The following is a 17,283-nucleotide window of genomic DNA, read 5'->3' as shown; positions in this document are numbered from 1 at the left end:
CCCACTGTGAACTTAGACTTCACTGCAGATGCCACCAAGCAACAAGAGAAGCAAACACACCCAACTAGTATAGAAGGGCTGTACTGCTATTTGTGCAGTTTATATGGGCTAAAAAGCATGCCAATATACAGTGCCAAATATCTATATCTATATATATATAACTGGGAAAAGTCTTCATAAAATTAAAATTGTTACATGCACAATTCCTAGCACATTCTCTTCTCACCCACCTGCTGTCTCCAAGTACTGACACTCGAGCTGATGGCTCCAGTCTGAGGGGCAATGGGAAAGATGTGGTGTTGCAGCCAGTGGTTAGCATCCACAGCTCTTTCCCCATGAGATGGGTGTTGACGATGAGGCTTTCTTCCTCACTGCAGAATACCCAGAGGATTATTTTTGAACATTTTGCAAGACACACTGGCCCCTTGCTCTTCCTTTGGTTCTCCACAGCTCCATGTCCAGATTTACTATCCATGTCCTGCTTTGTATTTAAGACAGTTCACTTTTTTCCCTGTTTGCTATTCCTAAGACCAGCCTACCCTGCTACCAAGGTTGAGTTCTCTGAATGACCAGGGATTCATCGCTGATGACTTGCTTCTAGCCTCAGCGTTGGTTGGTGCGGTCTCGTGTACACAACTTCAAAGCCTCTGTCTCCCCTTGCCTGTACTCCTCTAACTGAGGCTGCACAACAGATTTACATCATCAAGGCAAGTAATGCAGGGTGGGATGGATCAGGAATACAGGTTTCATCAAGCATGAACACTGCAGAAATCAAGAAGAAACAGCGAGACTATTTCCAGTCTAGAAACAACAGTGCCCCTAAGGATGTGAGAAATGGGGACACGGGGTGGTCACTGGCATGCACAAAATACAAGAGAAAAACAAATAGTGCCTGAAGACAGACTTCCAGAGATGTTCTCTAATAAATTTCTAGTTCCTTAGCATCTGAGTGCTAAGAAAATCTTCAAACTGTCATCTGCTACCTGCAAGCTACGTTTCTGTCTGCACACCTATGTTCTTAAGCCAAACAATTTATTTGATTCTAGAGGGACTATGAAGCCAGTCACAACACAGTCACAGTGATCTTGACAAGCATTGGGCTAGAAAAACTAGACAAAAATGATGAATTTCAGTAAAACCTTCTTGAGGCCAATACTAGAGCAGATGGTGAGCAGGAAAGCCGTACAACAAGAAACACTGGTGCTTCAATCATGCTTAAGAGTTTTGGGAACTCAATGGGTGGGCAACAAAATCACCACAGGCAAGGCAACCACAGATGTCATTGCAGTTTCACAGCTTTTAGCAGGTGGGAATTTTGTAATTCAATCCCAGAGTAAATCAGAGCAGATGGGCACCTATAGGTGTGTAGTTAGCCCTACTGCTAATTCAGAGATTACATAAGATTATAGCAGACGACGTTTTTTATTATATTAAAAAAAAATAAAGAAAGGGAGAATTCAGTATCCAAACACCTAACTGGGATAGGCTGGAAATATGTTCAGAACGTGGAGTATTGAAAAGCTGAGGACAAGGATGTCTTGAGGGCTCCCACATCAAACACTGTAAATGTCAGAAGGATTTCTGCTGGACACAAAGTGACAGAGCCATTAAAGAATCCTGAAACCAAAGGACATGAAGGGAATCCAGCAATTTCTAGGAAAGCCAACTGTTCTTCCAAATATTTCTGAGTAGGCTTGCTAGAAAGCTTATGAACCCTTAAGAAAATTAATGCTGTATAAAACATTTCCTTCCCATGCATATGGGAAGCCTTATGGATCTGCCACTAACCAGCAATTTCAGTGGCTTAGCTGAATGAGGAGAGAATACATTAATTACATCCCCTGACAACTGGAAGCTGTAAAAAGCTGCAAGCACTTGGGGATCAAGAGAAAATTCAAAACAAACTTAACAAAATGGAGATACGTTCTAAGAAAATGCAACAAAACTCAGTTCAAAGGACAAAATGCAATACTGTGAGAATAATACATAAACACTAGACAGTGAGTTGGCTGGGCAGCAGCCCTGCAGAAGAGGTTCTGGAGCACAGGGGTATGGGAGGGATTAGGAACCGAAAACAAATCAATAATGCCAAACTGCAGAGAAAAAAAAGAGTGTAATGAGACATACAAACACTTTTCCTGTTTACTCAGTAATTCTAAAAAAGTAGCTTTATCTGAAACACTGAATACATAGTGGGCAATACGCTTCAAGAAATATGTGGATAATCTGAACACAACAGAGAAAAACAAGAACATAAAGGGAAAAATAAAAAAAATAAAAATAAAACATAGGAGAAGAAAAAACTTCAAATATAATAAATAGTTACTGCAAAATGAAGGTCATAAACTGACTTCCATGACTGCTGGAAATGGGATAGAAAACAGTGGACTTGAATTGCTGCAAGAACATTTTTCTTAGAGATTGTGAAAAACCTTGCAGTGCTAAGAATCAAGGATTGGAACAGATTACTTAGGGAGACTGTGGAGTCTCTACTATGGTAGCATTTAAAGATCTGATCCAATAACCATGACAGAACTGGTTCATGTGTATACCTGTAACTTGGTTCAAGGATGGACTACATAATTTCTAAAGGACTCATCTAGTCCAGTTTACCTACTGCAGGTGTTTAGCTGTTGCATCTATTATTTCATGATGCGTTGAGGAAAGGCCAGAACCCAAAGGAATATCCATCTGAAAGACTAAAATATCTTAAGTACTAGCCCTGACATACAACAGTTCTACAGAAACACATGATAATTAAGGTTTAAAAATGAAGGCAAGGGAAGGGCTTATTGACTATGCTTTCTGCATCAGCCTTCTTTTCAGTTAACTCTTGGAGTAAAAGATGAAAATGCTATCTGACCATCAGCCGTTAGAAAATACCATGAAGTACTGCCAAGCCACTCAAGCAACACTTAGGTTATGGAGATTCCAACAAGGTATTTTAGTACAGGACACTGCTGCCAAGTGGGCGACTGTCAGCCTGCCCCATTGCCTTTGTACGTGGGAAGGGAAGCCTTTGCAACCAAGGCAGATTTCGACCAGGATTATTTGCTACAGACCGGGAAATATCTTGTGTTTCAGATAGTCCAGACTGCATGAAGCAATTAGTTACTGGAGTCCCAGAGGATGGATGAAGCACATATTGTATACAAAATTGTGTTTAAACGAGATTAGCCAAAAATCCTAGCAATCTGAAAACTGATGTAGTAAGGCGACTCCAAGCTTCAATGCCAGGCAAGCATAAGGACATCTCTGCTGTCCAGCTCTCTAACTTTTCATTTATCTGTGTGCATGAGATGGTACAACAGATGAGAAAAGCTCTGGGATAACAACAGGGGACAGAATCTCACGTCCTAATGCACCCATGGTAAAAAGTCATAACCAGTTTGCTGATTTTTAACGAGCTGAGCTGTGGGTCTTTCAGCAAGTTCCCATTGCTGAGAGGCAGGCTGGGAGGATACACAGGCATTTAACATGACCAGGAAACAGAAGAGGGATTTTGCAATACAGTTGTGACTAACAGGCCACAATAAAAGACATCAAAATTAACAAATGATGCAGTACTAAATGAGATTCCAAGCTACAGATGTCTCAAGTTGGATGCCCACAGAGTCATCAGAGGCCAAAGAAGCTAACGGACAAAGATCCAACCAAGAGGATGCCACTTGTCCTCAACAATGCCACTCATTGCAAAACATTCCACAGGGTCCAGCAGAGATTGAACTGATAGGATAAAGATTCATGGCTTCTCTTCCCAGAAAAAATAATCTTTTAGAGCCCAACAGAGAAAGGCAGGCATGACAAAGAATACCAAACTAAACATGTAATCAATAAGCAAAGAGACAGTGACCAGAGGCCTCTGATCGCAAATTCACAGATCTCATTAACGATCGCAAAAACGGAGGCAAAAAAAAAACCTTCAGTAAGTTACAGGTCATAAGGACGACTTGTGCAGAGAGGAATTTAAGCAACCATAAGGCAGTTGCAAACAGTCAAGAGAGAAAGTGCCAGGAAAGAAAGCCTTAGCAATCACCTGACCTGCTGCTGAAGACGTTAAAAGTAAGATATGTAAGCAATTCAAAGGACTACAGAGTCAAAATAAGTTGTCTACAGCAATAGCAAAATCATAAACAACGAATGTGAAACTGGGCAGGCAACCCACCTGGGCTACAAACATCTGGCAGGAAAAGTCCTGGCCCTACGGACAAGCGAGTAGTACTGTATAGGTCATCAGCACAAAGGCCAGAAATCACTGTAAAGAAATATTTAGAAGACGAACAGAACACGGAGAGAAATGTTCAGGTTTGGAGATGACACCATAGTAGCCATTCTGCTTGCCAAAATGCTAGTGATGATTATGACACCTCTGTAAAGAAGTCTACTATAAAAGTATGCAAACAAACAAACAAAAAAAAGCCCACCTTGTTTTAGAAATATTGGAGCAAAAGCCCATCTGGACTCCGGCTACATTAGCACTCGATATGGACACATGAGAGACCAAAATCACAGCTTGGCAATGACTAAAACCTAGGTCCCGGGTAAAGTTTGAAAGAAAATTAGGTTCTTAAAAAATCAATACAAGTACTGCTTCTAATATTCCAATTTGCATGTAGAAGTGTATCTTTCATAACAAATATTTAATCGTGTTAATATTTTGCCTTGGACAGTTCAAAAAGTCAAGTCAGAGATTCTTATACCAAGTCAAGCAGACTGTTCCTATCTCGTTCCTGGCCAGATTAACTCTTACCATTAAATTGTTCAACATGAAAAATTGCCCTTAAAAATGCATTAAGATTTGCCTTGTTGGTGAACATGCTGTCTGGATTCAATGTAAAGACTATGGGAAACAAACCATGTCAGGAGTTGAAGTACAAGAACATGTACAATTTAAGGTAGTTTTAAAACTTTTAAATACGTTTCTGCACAGACATTATTTTAAATTTTAGGCTGCTAAAACGGTCACTCGAGACAATTGGGAACTTAACCATTGTAAGTAACAACAACAGGCTCTTAGAGTAATTCTAACAGAACTTCTGCAAGGTTCATCTGCAGAACTCATTCTTCTAAGAATTAGGAAACAAGATCTGAATAAATAACATGAAAGAAGATGCTTCCCTCAAGCTCAGAGAACAGTTGCAGTGTTTTTCCTCACCTGCCTTTCCCTCCTGCTCTGTTTCCTACTAGCCACATTGTCTCAGTGAACAATTTCTAACAAAAAAAAATAATTAACTGTTATTATTCATCCTAACGCCATGGACATATCAAACCTTTAAAAACATTATTCAAGATTTTACAGAAATTTATTTGAAAATGCTTTATTTTATAGTGAATTATATGGATAAAGAAAAGACAAAAAATACCCTTAAATGAAACAATGCCATTTGACGTTACCTTGCTGAGGGAAACATTAAACAATGAGGTCTTTAGCAGGCTGCATTGGCAACTGCTGCTCTTCATCTTCTACTTCTTTTTCTCTTCCATTTACTGCTTACCTAGGTATTAAGTGCTTTGTTCTACATATTACAGCTGTAACTGTAAACTAAGCATTTATTTGCTATTCTAGATAAGCACGTACTAAAACATTTTTTACGAGGGAGAAAGACAAGCTGTGGATTGTTTAGTGAGGTTTCACTCATCAAAAGACTATATTGAGTGAAAGCTGTGGAAATACTTAATTTTGGGAATGTTATTCCAATGCTCACAACACTTTATGAGGTCAGGTTTATTTTTTCCTAATGTATAGAAATGTTTTTTGAGAAAAAGATAACTTTGGAAAAAGAAATTATACAATAAAATTGAGATGCAGAACAATGCTGTAAGAAAAAAAAAAAAAAAAAAACAACTAAGTTTTGCTGATTCTATCAGGACCACGCACTTAAAAGTTACAAAGGTGATTAAGTGCTGGTTAAATATAGCCTTAAATTATGCCTTCAAATCTATTCATAATTAAGAAAGCTTGATTGTTATGATGTCTCCTGCTCTCTACTCTTAGTGCAAATGCAGAGTGCTCACTGTATTGCATACTATTCTAATCACAATACCTATTATATATTATTATAATCACAATATAAATGCCTAAATCTAACACAGGTTCATTTCTCCTTCTCTAGAGGACATTGGTTTTAAATTTATCCTTTGCTTTATTAAATTCAGAATTGCAATTCCATGTTAAAAACTTCAAACTTTTAATACTTATATAAGAGACTTTATAAAGGATAGTATCAGTTTTCAGAGAGTGTGAACCAAGATGTACATAATTCATTTATACTATAATATCAATATATACAAAGACATGGTAATAAACATAAGTCTGCTCTATCCTAATGCTAATCAATACAAAACTAATAGGGACAGGAAGCCTGAACAAAATCAACTAGGCAACAAACGTATGTTGTTTTTATTAAAACAAAATCTATAATTGTTCATTCCTATTTATATTTTTGAAAAATAAAAGCCACATAAATTGCCTACTGTGAGACACTACACATACTTAAAAGGGATGTCATTTATTTAAGGATAAACACTAGATATTTTTTTCTAAAATTTAAACACAAGTGAACTAAAGTGGACCATTTCACATTAGTAAATCTAAATGAAAGTGTAAGCTTTCTTTATTTGGGATAGCTTATCAGACCTTACTAGAAAAAATAAAAAAAGCCTGAGAAACTGTATTATTTTATTTATATACTCGAAATCATTGTACACTGTTGTGACACAGCATTAGTAAAGTTGGCTTTAAAAAAAACATTTGGTAAAACACTGGACTCACTAGAGTTCTATTAAAAATTACATACCAATATTTTCCACTTAAATCATGAAGTTAAATAACTGACAGGGAAGAGTTCTCCATTGCATAAAATAAATCATTCCTTATTATAAATTCAGATGTGGGATTACAATCTATTGTAATACATTCCCTTTTACACTGTAGCAAGTTTTATTAGCTGAAGTATTTTATGCTTTCAAATTTTGACCCAATAACCAGAAGAAAAAAAAAATGCTGCACTTTGTTTCAAATGCTTTTGAAGTATTCGTTATACCAAATTCTTCAAATTTTACGTTTTTTCCATTCTGGCTTGTCTGTTTCATCATCTTCTGGTTCCACTTCTGCAAAAACTGTTTTTGGCTGCGTTCTAGAAAATATTAAAAAGATTAAAATAATGATTAGGCTACAATTCTATAACAGAAACTGCATTAGACATATATTAAACACAAATGACATCCTTTACACTTAACAAAAAAAGTATCCTAGATTTACTTGTTTTCTATTCTCAAAAAAATCCTGTCCACTAACCTTCTAAGAGCTGAAGGAACTTTCAGCTCTTGGGCAAAGAGCAAAAGTATGAAGAGCAGCATAACAAATACACATCTTCTGCAAGTATTATTTCCTCATTAGCCTTCAATCACTATGTGTTTATTCCATGAATAAAATTAAGCCAGATGAGAGGAAAAAGTCAGTTTAGTAGAACACCAGAAAAGTGGAGCTACAATTCTTCTCAGTACATTATTCAGAAAAAGAAACCTCCATTTTGATTCACTGCAGTATGATGGGAGCCAGTAAGTGAAAACAGAACAACATGGTTTCTGGCTTAGCCTATGCATGAAAAAAAAAAAAAAAAAAAAAAAAGTTTTATCCTCCTGAGTCTTTATCCAGCACTACCATAACATAATAAAACTAATGATCTTCATATGAGAACACAGTATATCCTACAGTCAACCTTGACGGTATCTATTCCTCCACTGTTTACCTGTATTTTAAATACCACAAACTTTATAAAAATAATTATCGATTACTTTTTAAGTGAACACAGTATTAACAAACACAGCATTTTAACAAACCGTTTGGACATTCAGTTACCCTGTTTTATACTTTAATCACTGCATGGTCTCCTTTTCCAACCTAATTCTTTGCACAATCATTGTGGAGCTGATGCTACTGGATTTCTGAAGTTGGCTGTGCTCAAATTCTCATAACAACAAAGACAGAAAAAAAAAGTATAAAAAGCAGCCAAGGCAGTCATCATCTCGTTAAGATATTAAATAATGTTTTCACAGAAGTGTGAGAACATGAAGCACTAACTATTGTTATAACAACTGTTATTTGTCACACTCTACAAGATGCATAAAGCTTAACAAAATTGCGTCTGCCTTACTTAACACAACAGGCATAATTCAATGTTGCCATTGCTTTTGAAGAGTAATACAATACCAAGCCATCTGTCATTAAAGAAAAAAAAAAAAAAAGAGAAAAAAAAAAGGATTCTCCAGTTGTTAAATAGGCAGCACGAAGTAGATACAAAGGTACCAAAACTAGTCAAAGACAACTTGCTGTATACACTGAATCTTCCTACCGCCCTGCCCCCTTCTCCATCCTCTAACCCTGCCATGGAGGTAGACAGAGGCAAAATGTCCCAGAGATGGTCCTATGGAGATCTCTATTAGCACGTTCCTCTGGTGCGAGCTGTACATCTCATTACACACAAGTAGATCTTGAACCCAGATGAGGACCTAAACTACTGGAAGTTAGAAAAGTCATTCTGCTCTCCATGGAAAGCAGAATTACAAGTTACAAAAAAAAAAAAAAAAAAAAAAAAACATCTCTTAACATTCTCCAAATTAAAAAGCATCGTCGGAAAATAGTTACACGAACTCTACTTAAGCAATCTCTCAAAGACGACTCAGGAAAAAAAAAAATCGATATGAGATCCAAAACAGCCACCAGGGATGAAGGCTTTATTGGCTCAAATACTGGATTCTGTTGTCTGCTGAAGAAATGGAATGCCTGGAATCTTCTTGCTCTCGTATTTTTTCAAAACCTGTTGATGATAGTTTATTTCGCCATTTTAGCAGTGTACCTTCCTTCTAACACAATATTCAGAAGAAAGATATCTAAATGCCATACAGGATCTTATCAGGTCAGCTCGAGTTATTTGTTAGTAAAGCACAGCTCCTGAAGTCTAAACCAATCACTTCTGACCAGGAAAATTCAACTGTCACAATTTTTCTCAGAAACTTCCATTCAAGAAGAATTACTTCATTCATGGAACAAGCACCAGAAGCTATGTATTTTCCGTGATATAAGTAGCGCAGTGAAAAGTTTTAGGTTTCAGTAAATATTAGTAAGCTACTCTGAGTCCAGTGAAGATGTGGGCGGGTGGAGGGGGTGGGGGGACACGGATGACACTGTAGCATAATCTAGCCGTAACCAGCTCAAGAGAAAACACGCAGAGGAAATTAAGTTTGCCTGCTATCTTGTTTTTTAAAATTAGCATGAAACGGCTGTAGCCTCAGCTCAGCTGAAATGTAAACTGATCCACCTCCACAAGCTATACAGCAGTAACTGGGACACCTAAGGTAATTCATATGCCTGACCTGATAAACACACATTGTTCTGCTTAGTAACTGCACTAGAGATTGCCAATGTGGTAGGAGTTTTCTGCATGATTAATATTTATACAAAAATTATCAAAACAGTTTCACTGCTTCAAAATACTTTAATTTCTGAGGGCTAAAAAACACATGCAGAAAGCTGATCTTTGTCCTTAGGAGCTATGTAATCAAATATCAAAGAGCCCAAGTTCAAAGAGACCTCGGAACACCGGGTCCAATCTCTTCTGGGAAGAGGGACCCTATATGAGATTATCTAGCACCCTGTCCAATCACACCTTCAAAACCTCCAGGGATACGGATTCTACCATTCCCCTTATCACCGTTGAGAAATGATGGTGATCAGAGGAGGTTTCCAATGACTTGGAAAGACAACATACTCATCTTTATGAAGGGCAAGAGGAGGATTTGGGGAACTACAGGACAACATAGCTAACTTCCCCTCTACTCAGCACTTGTGAAATGACATCTGAAGTAGCATGGCCATTTGTGGGCTCTCCAGGACAAGAGACTTCAGCATACAGTGACAAACTGTGTCAGTGGTGGACTATCCAGCTGGTTTGAGAATAGTGGAAAGCCATCACCAAGATAGTTAGGGGGCTGGAACCCACCATATACTATAAAGCTGAGAAGTGGGTCTCTTTAGCCTTAACAACAGAAGGCTAAAGAGGGATCTCAGTGCTATCTACAACTACATCATGAGAGGCTAGAGAGAAGAGGTGCGGTCAGAGTCTTCGCATGACTATGAGAGAAAACCAGTATCTCAGACACCGACAAACACATTCATATTGTAGGTTACGCTGAAAGGTCGCAACAAAAACTGGAAAAACAAACTAAGTCAATTTATTCTTATTAATTTGTTCATATGATTTTCTGAGCACTCCTCTTTACCTCACTGTTTTTCAGTGTATTCAGATATGTAAACACACACAAAATTCCAGTGGCCATGCAGACTGTTCTAGTCACCATAATCCCTCTGATTATCAGCTGTTTTAATTAGTTACCTTTTAAAGATCCTGTAAAAGTAGCCCATTAACAGCTGTGATTCACAGACTAGCAGCTAAAAAATACTGCTATAGTTAAACCAGCTGGAGATGACAACGGCGTATCACAGCATGTGACTCATGTCACAGCAACTTTTGAAATTTGTGTTTATTTTGCACTGAAGCAGATTAAAAAGATAACTTCCAAGCATGCTTGGAAACCAGAATAATGTCAGAAAAGCTACTTTCAGACAGAAAAGAAGAGGTTTTTCAGCGTCAGGCCCCCCTGTATTCCTTAGCCCACCAGCTAACCTGACTCCTTCCTGAATCCCAGGTAGTTCCCTCTCAAAATTGACAGTCTCCAAAATTTACTAACATGTGTCTGCGAAATCACTGTTCTAAAATGATCTGTCCAGTCCTCCTTCAACTAAAGATACGTGAGCCACAATATGTCTAACACTTCACATGCTGGTAACGCTGTTGAGGAAAAGAGCATTGAACACAGGGAGGCTACAGGTTGCTGCTTGATGTTATTCTTTTTTGCCTGTGACAAGGACCAATGACAAAGACATCAAAATACAGGCAACATCACTGTTTCATAAGAACTGTGGTCTGTTTTGATGAGGAGGGAAGTTTCACCCTCACCTTCTCTGTGGTACAGAAGAAAGATACATCTGGGCCTGATTAGGCCCTCAGCTACAATGCTTAGTAATTCCTGCTGATCCTTCAGAGGGAAATCTGAAGTCATTATAGTATCTCTGTACAGCTGTGTTAAAACAAACAGCTCACAAAGAATGTAATTTTCAAACATTTACAACTGATGCCTCAAGTTCCTTTCCTGTAGTTCTTTATTTGAAATCTTCAATCTGTCCTTCCTTTCCTTTCACTCCACTGGAATAACTCTTGCCAAGGTCTCTAACAAGCTTTTTCCTGAAAAATCTCAAGGTCGTCTTTTTTTTTTCTTTTTCTTTTTTTTTTTTTTGACAATTTATTCACTTTGGCCTTCTTTGATATGTCATGTGCTGATTCAGCATGTACTTCTTATCATTTCCCAATATCCTTTTCAGCAGCATCTGTTTTTTCCACCCATCCTTTTGCCACTTATGTGCTTCCCCCTCCTTTTCTGGTTCAAATTACAGGAGAAACAGAAAGATCATGTTAACAATAACAAGCTTGAAAAAAATTTCAAGTGATAAATAATGCAAATAACTACTTGGCTTCAAGAATAGATTACACACCTTAAACTCCGATGAAAAGGATTTTTTTTAACATACGTTGTATAAACTAACGGTAAAATTCATGCCACAGGTATTTCTTATATGAATTGCTGAAGTGGAAACACAGTTAAAAACCACAAAATCAGTTATCTGATTTAGAATGACCTTTCACTACAAATCAGGACCAGATCAACTCTAACCCTGTCACCATAATCCAAGTTATAAAAGCGTTATTGATAAGAAAATGAGTGTTTCTTAGTCTTTTTGGACTAAAATTACTTTAGATCCATCACTGAAGAAAATAAAATGACTATCTTTTTCTTAGATGTTTTCTTAAGAAGGAAAATGGAAAACTGTATGTGAAAAAACATCTATGAGGTAGTACACAAACAAAAGCTTTGTCAAACAAGAGAAATGTGGATACTCATCATATTTAAATGAAAAGTTACCACATATGTGGAAAAATTGATAGCAGAAAAAGTGGTAAAAAGAATAAACAGCACTGAAAAAAACTAAACATACTGGTTGTGTATTTCCCAGGTCTCAAGGCAGCACGTAATTTTAAGTATATATCAGAATACTACCTTTCCTAACTCTTTAGTATATTTTAGGATAAGGGTGAATGGCTTTAAACTAAAAGAGGGTAGATTTGGATTAGATGTTATGAAAAAAATATCTTCACTGAGAGGGTGTTGAGGCACTGGAACAGGTTGCCCAGAGAAGTTGTGGGTGCCCCATCCTTGGTCAAAACAAGGCTGGATGGGGCTTTGAGCAACCTAGTGGGAGGTGTCCCTGCCCATGGCAGGGAGGTTGCAACTAGGTAATCCCTAAGGTCCCTTCCAACCCAAGCCATTCTATGATTTTATGGTTATGCTAGAATAGATACGTTATATATATCTAAGGGAGCCAGTTTCCTAAGGTTTATATACTGCTTACTATCATGAACCCAATTTTTACAGGGTCACTGGGGACACACTTCCTACACAACATTCTGTGATATTTTACATCAATTATTTGTACTTAGCACATTTATTAAATATGCATCTGTAAGGAGGTCTGTAAAATGGTTTTTACACAAGGTAAACACATCCACCCTGCAAAGTAAGGTATCAACTACATAATTAACACATCTCTATATATTATGCACATGCCCAGGGAAGCAGTTAATGAAACCTATGACTGTCATTGGTTTGTAACTTTTGATGCAGACCTCGGTTTCTGAGAGTTAAGAACATACCACAGTTATAAAGTTATTGCATTTCAGTGCCTTAGTGTTTTATAAATAATAATAAAAAGTAATAAAAAATAATAACAATGAAGTTTTAAAAAGCTTTTTGCATAGGGTGCGTCTTGAAGTCAAGTTTCTAAAGCAAGGATAGAGGCAGCTTCCTTGGCATGAGATTTATCAGCTGACAAAACTGTCAGGGAAGCATGCCGCTGGCTGCAGCCCAACTCCCCCACATACGTATCACCTTCTGGTGCGTAAGTTAATAGCAGTCTGGATTTGCTTCCTCCCCATTTCTCAGTCAGCTCTCTTCTTTCCCTGCAGCTACATCTTTTAACAAGAAACCATAATGAGATCTGCCCACCTGACACAGTAAGCCTTCTGTAATGTAGCTAAATTTTAAAACTTTCCTGTCTACTACATTGCAGGTGTGGGGGTGAAACTTACTATACAGTCAATGAAGTTACTGAGCCAAAAATATACTGAGGTATCTATCTACCTAACGGAATGTGTGACTGTGTTTACTTTTAAGAATGAATAGTTGTACATACTAAATAAAAACAGGTACCTGCACATTCACAGTAAATTTCACCTCTAGGAAACATAAACCCTCAAAGAGTTACAAATTTAGCCTATTCATTACTACAACTGTTACAGAAACAGGCTTTGTCAAACCTTTCTTTGACTTGGTATCAAGAGTGATATTGTATAACACATTGATTTGATGTACCTCACAACAATGTCATAGTTATTAATTACCTAGCCAAAGCCAGGGTGGGCCACTAATGTTCTCAAGCTGCTTTGGAAAAGCTATTGTGGGTCAAGCTGGGAAATAAGCGTCACCACAAGAAAGAGCAATGATTCTTTATATGTTCTGAGTTTCTGGAAAGATGTGTTCGTTTGTTTTTCTTTACGGAGCTAAAAACTAATAAAGAAAGTACAGTAAATAAAGTACCAATGAATGTACAGCCCAGAATATAACACAATGGGCTGCAAATTAAAAAAAAAAAAAAAAAAAAAGGCTGTTACTAGCTCTGTCTGCTCTGTGCAGACCATTTAATCGCTTCATAACCCTTCCTTATGAATTTTGGAAAGATTACTCCTACTAGATAATTACTTTGTACAACAAAAACCATCAATGACAATAGCAAAATTTAAAAAAAAAGTACTAATTTTTAAAGTGGCAGTTTCTGTACCTTAGTATGAAACACATTTATTTAGTATGTATTTTAGTATTACCATGGAATTATTTAATGTTTTGAATTGCACTTATTCTTAGAAAATGAAGATATTTGGTAGAAACGAGTAAAGAAGTATATTGCACAGTTTTCATTGTAACAGATATGGATAAATACCGCACTCTTACATACAATTTAAACTGAGTTCAACTATCAGCGTAATTCTTAATATTTAATACATTTAAGACCAAGTTAATTCAAGCAGTACTCAGGTCCTGATATAGGAAAAATCCAAATTATTTATGATACCTAAGAAATCATCTAAAATATGTTGTCATAACACCAAGCAAATATTTTTGAAGGTTTAACCTAAGGCCCAGTTGGAGCTAGAGGGTATGTTGGAAAGCATCACCCCAAAGTCTGCCCATGGGACAGTACCTTATTAAAAGGTATATTATAATTTCTCATACTGATTTGTAGAAGACTAGCAAATTTAGAAAGCTTTAGAATTTTGTAGCACTGACAGTCAAATTTTAAAAATGGTAATGTCACATTTTAAAAATTTAACCTCCTGGAAACTCTTATCTTCATATAGGAGTGTGACATATTCTTGGTTTACGTATTAATGGCAACAAGCCAGAAAAGGCAAAGTATACTGTTAAAAATGTATGTCTTCTATTTTTACAAACTCCCACTGGTCTCCAGAAATATTACTTGTATTTTTAATTGCTTCCTTACTTAGCATATGCTGGAGCAACCCAGTATGGATTCTCCTCTGCTTCCTTTGCATGACGTAAAATAGCCTCTCGAGGGTTGCTGTCATCTGTCTTATCCAGTGCAATATTCTTGACTATGTATGATGACAAGGTACCTCCGTGTGTCCCAACACGGCCACCACGACCTGTAGCAAAAAAAATAAATTAAATGACTGTTTTAAAGAAAAATATTTAAGAAATAAACAGAAAAATGTTATATTTTGTCTATAACAGTGATCTGATACAAAGAAGCTATCTAATATTACAGGAAGAGCCTAATTTAGAGCTGCATTCACATACACATTTTACTGATTACATGAAGGAATTGTGATTATTTTTGGCAAGCACTCCAAAGACCAGTGTCTAACAGTTCTGGACATTGCTCACACATATAGCAGAGTCCCCCACCCAAAAATGTTTGAATGCAAATCCAAACACACACAGAACCCAAGCATTACAGTCCATTTGGTATACAACAGCATGAAGCGATTATGACTACATTACCTGGTCCTGCTACTGGAGGTTCAGGTTTGTGAGACTTCATGGGGTCCAGCCTATCCTTTTCCAGCTGTTTCCTGGTGCTTCGCTGTCGTGGTTCACGGAACATGGGAAGTGCATGGGCTAAAGAGTCACAGTTTGGAGATAAAGAAACATCAGAAATTCCATTATCTTTGCAATGTTTTAATTACAAGGGTGAAGACTGCAAGGATTTGTTCACACAAAGGAAAGGGTTAGGGTCATTTGTTTATACAAAAAGAAAGGTGGCAGAAGCAGCCTTCTGCTTTTACTGTATCCAAGCAATGGTTTACTGAGGTACATTTTAGAGAGCTTCTTCCTGATGAATTTTTCAAACATGAACGTAGCCAAATTTCCACAGTTGTATCAGGTAGCAGTTTTTCATCTGAAATACTGTTTGCATAGTATATGTACATATAATCTACTCCTCTGACATTGAGCCCTCAACATTAGCATTGTGACCAACTGGCTGCTCTTTTCTGAATATTCCATTTTATTATAGCACTTTAATACTCCAGCAGCATAAAAAACTTTACATGCGTTTCTGGTTCATGGTTTTTCTGCAAATGAAGTCATATTCGCTTTTTTTTTTTTTTTTTTTTTTAAATTATGACACTAATCAAATTTGGAAAAATACCTGTAATTGAGACAGTTTGACTAAACCATCAGGATTTAAAGCCCGTTTTTCATCATAAAACTGCTGCAATACCTTCAATCACAATCATTTAACTATGTGCTGTTTCAGTCAGCTCAGACAAGAGGCACTTTTGTCAGCACCAAAGAAACACCATGTTAAGGGACAGTATTCTTCTGGTGAGGCAAAACACTGCCGTATGATGATTGCTGCTGTTCCCCAAATTGCAGGAAATTGTGTTGGGGTCAAAAGACCCAACAAAGACAGAACCAAAACAAACAAAATCTTAAGTGTAGAGGAACTGGCTCTACATTTAATAAGGAAAAAATGAAGTCAGCATCCAGAGACCTCTCACTTTGATTTTCCAGCTTACTTATGGAAGCCTGCTCAGTTTACTAGACCATGTAAAGTCACAGCCATATGACACAGCAGTAGATCTTGGGGAATATGTGTTTAGGTTTTATTTTTGCAGATTTCATAAAGTACAGCAATAAATTGTCCCAGGCATTTCAAAGCAATGAGGTTGATTGGTTTGCATAGAGCATCTCATGGTGACTAATGCACAGATCCAGGCTTTTTCCATATGCAAAGTCAAGGTTGTTCAAAGGAAACCGAAGCTGCATATTCCTGTGTTTTAAAAGTAATACCTAATCTCTCAGAAAATATTATTGCATTTTAAGCAGCTATTATAGGCAATCCTAAGATTAAAGAGCAGCTACAAGTTCAAAAAAAATCAAGTAGAGGAGGATGAAAAAGGGGTTGGTTCACTTTGGAAAGGATTTCTGAGATCTTCAGTTCTTTCTAGTTCTATCAGCAAGTTTCAAAGAAGCTAGTACTATTTGGGAAGGCCAAAATCTCTCAATCCCCTTGTCCCCTTATAAAATATGCCCTAGGGAAAATGCAGGTCATTAAACTTTCTACAGTAACAACAATAACTATTTCTTATGCATCAATGAGTCTTAATATGAACATGAGGTCTTAGAGTATAACCTGTAAGCTGGAAAGATATTTTAACTATTTGAAAACCCACGCATCTCTAGGCAAGTTCTAAATCTTGAAAGATCTCTAGGAATTTATTCAAGAACTAATGCTCGCATCTCTGATTTTGCCACTGGTACTACTGATGTTCCCAGGCAGCGAAAGGCTTCTTCAACTCATCTCTACTCACCAATTCACCAACTTAGTTAAGTAAAATTGAAAATTCAATAAAGGAAGAAAAGAATATTGGAGTGTAAGTGTTGGTGTTTTTTGTTTGTCTGTTTTTTTGGTTGTTGGTTGTTTTTTCTTGTTGTTGTTTTTGAATACAAAATTCTTGCAAAAGGTCATCCCAACTTTTTAAAGCAGTTGTCCTTTCCGATGCATGGAACTTGCATCAGAATCAAGAA

The 17,283-nt window shown here is 37.0% G+C and overlaps 1 protein-coding gene across 1 annotated transcript in view; it reads right to left on the bottom strand.

The window, feature by feature from the left end:
* Positions 1 to 6,662: 6,662 nt before the first annotated feature.
* WDR70 (WD repeat domain 70) overlaps positions 6,663 to 17,283 on the bottom strand; it is a 137,245-nt gene continuing 126,624 nt past the window's right edge. The window contains exons 16-18 of the mRNA XM_068667967.1: positions 15,253 to 15,369; positions 14,732 to 14,894; positions 6,663 to 7,136 (exon numbers count right to left, since the gene is read on the bottom strand). Coding sequence (XP_068524068.1) covers positions 7,052 to 7,136; positions 14,732 to 14,894; positions 15,253 to 15,369 — 365 coding nt within the window. The 3' untranslated portion in view covers positions 6,663 to 7,051. The remainder of the gene's footprint in view (positions 7,137 to 14,731; positions 14,895 to 15,252; positions 15,370 to 17,283) is intronic.

The sequence above is a fragment of the Anas acuta genome, chromosome Z (assembly GCF_963932015.1).
Source record: "Anas acuta chromosome Z, bAnaAcu1.1, whole genome shotgun sequence".
Taxonomy (NCBI): Eukaryota; Metazoa; Chordata; class Aves; order Anseriformes; family Anatidae; genus Anas; species Anas acuta.
The sequence above is the reverse complement of the archived record's forward strand: the minus strand, read 5'-3'. Positions and strand labels throughout refer to the sequence as shown.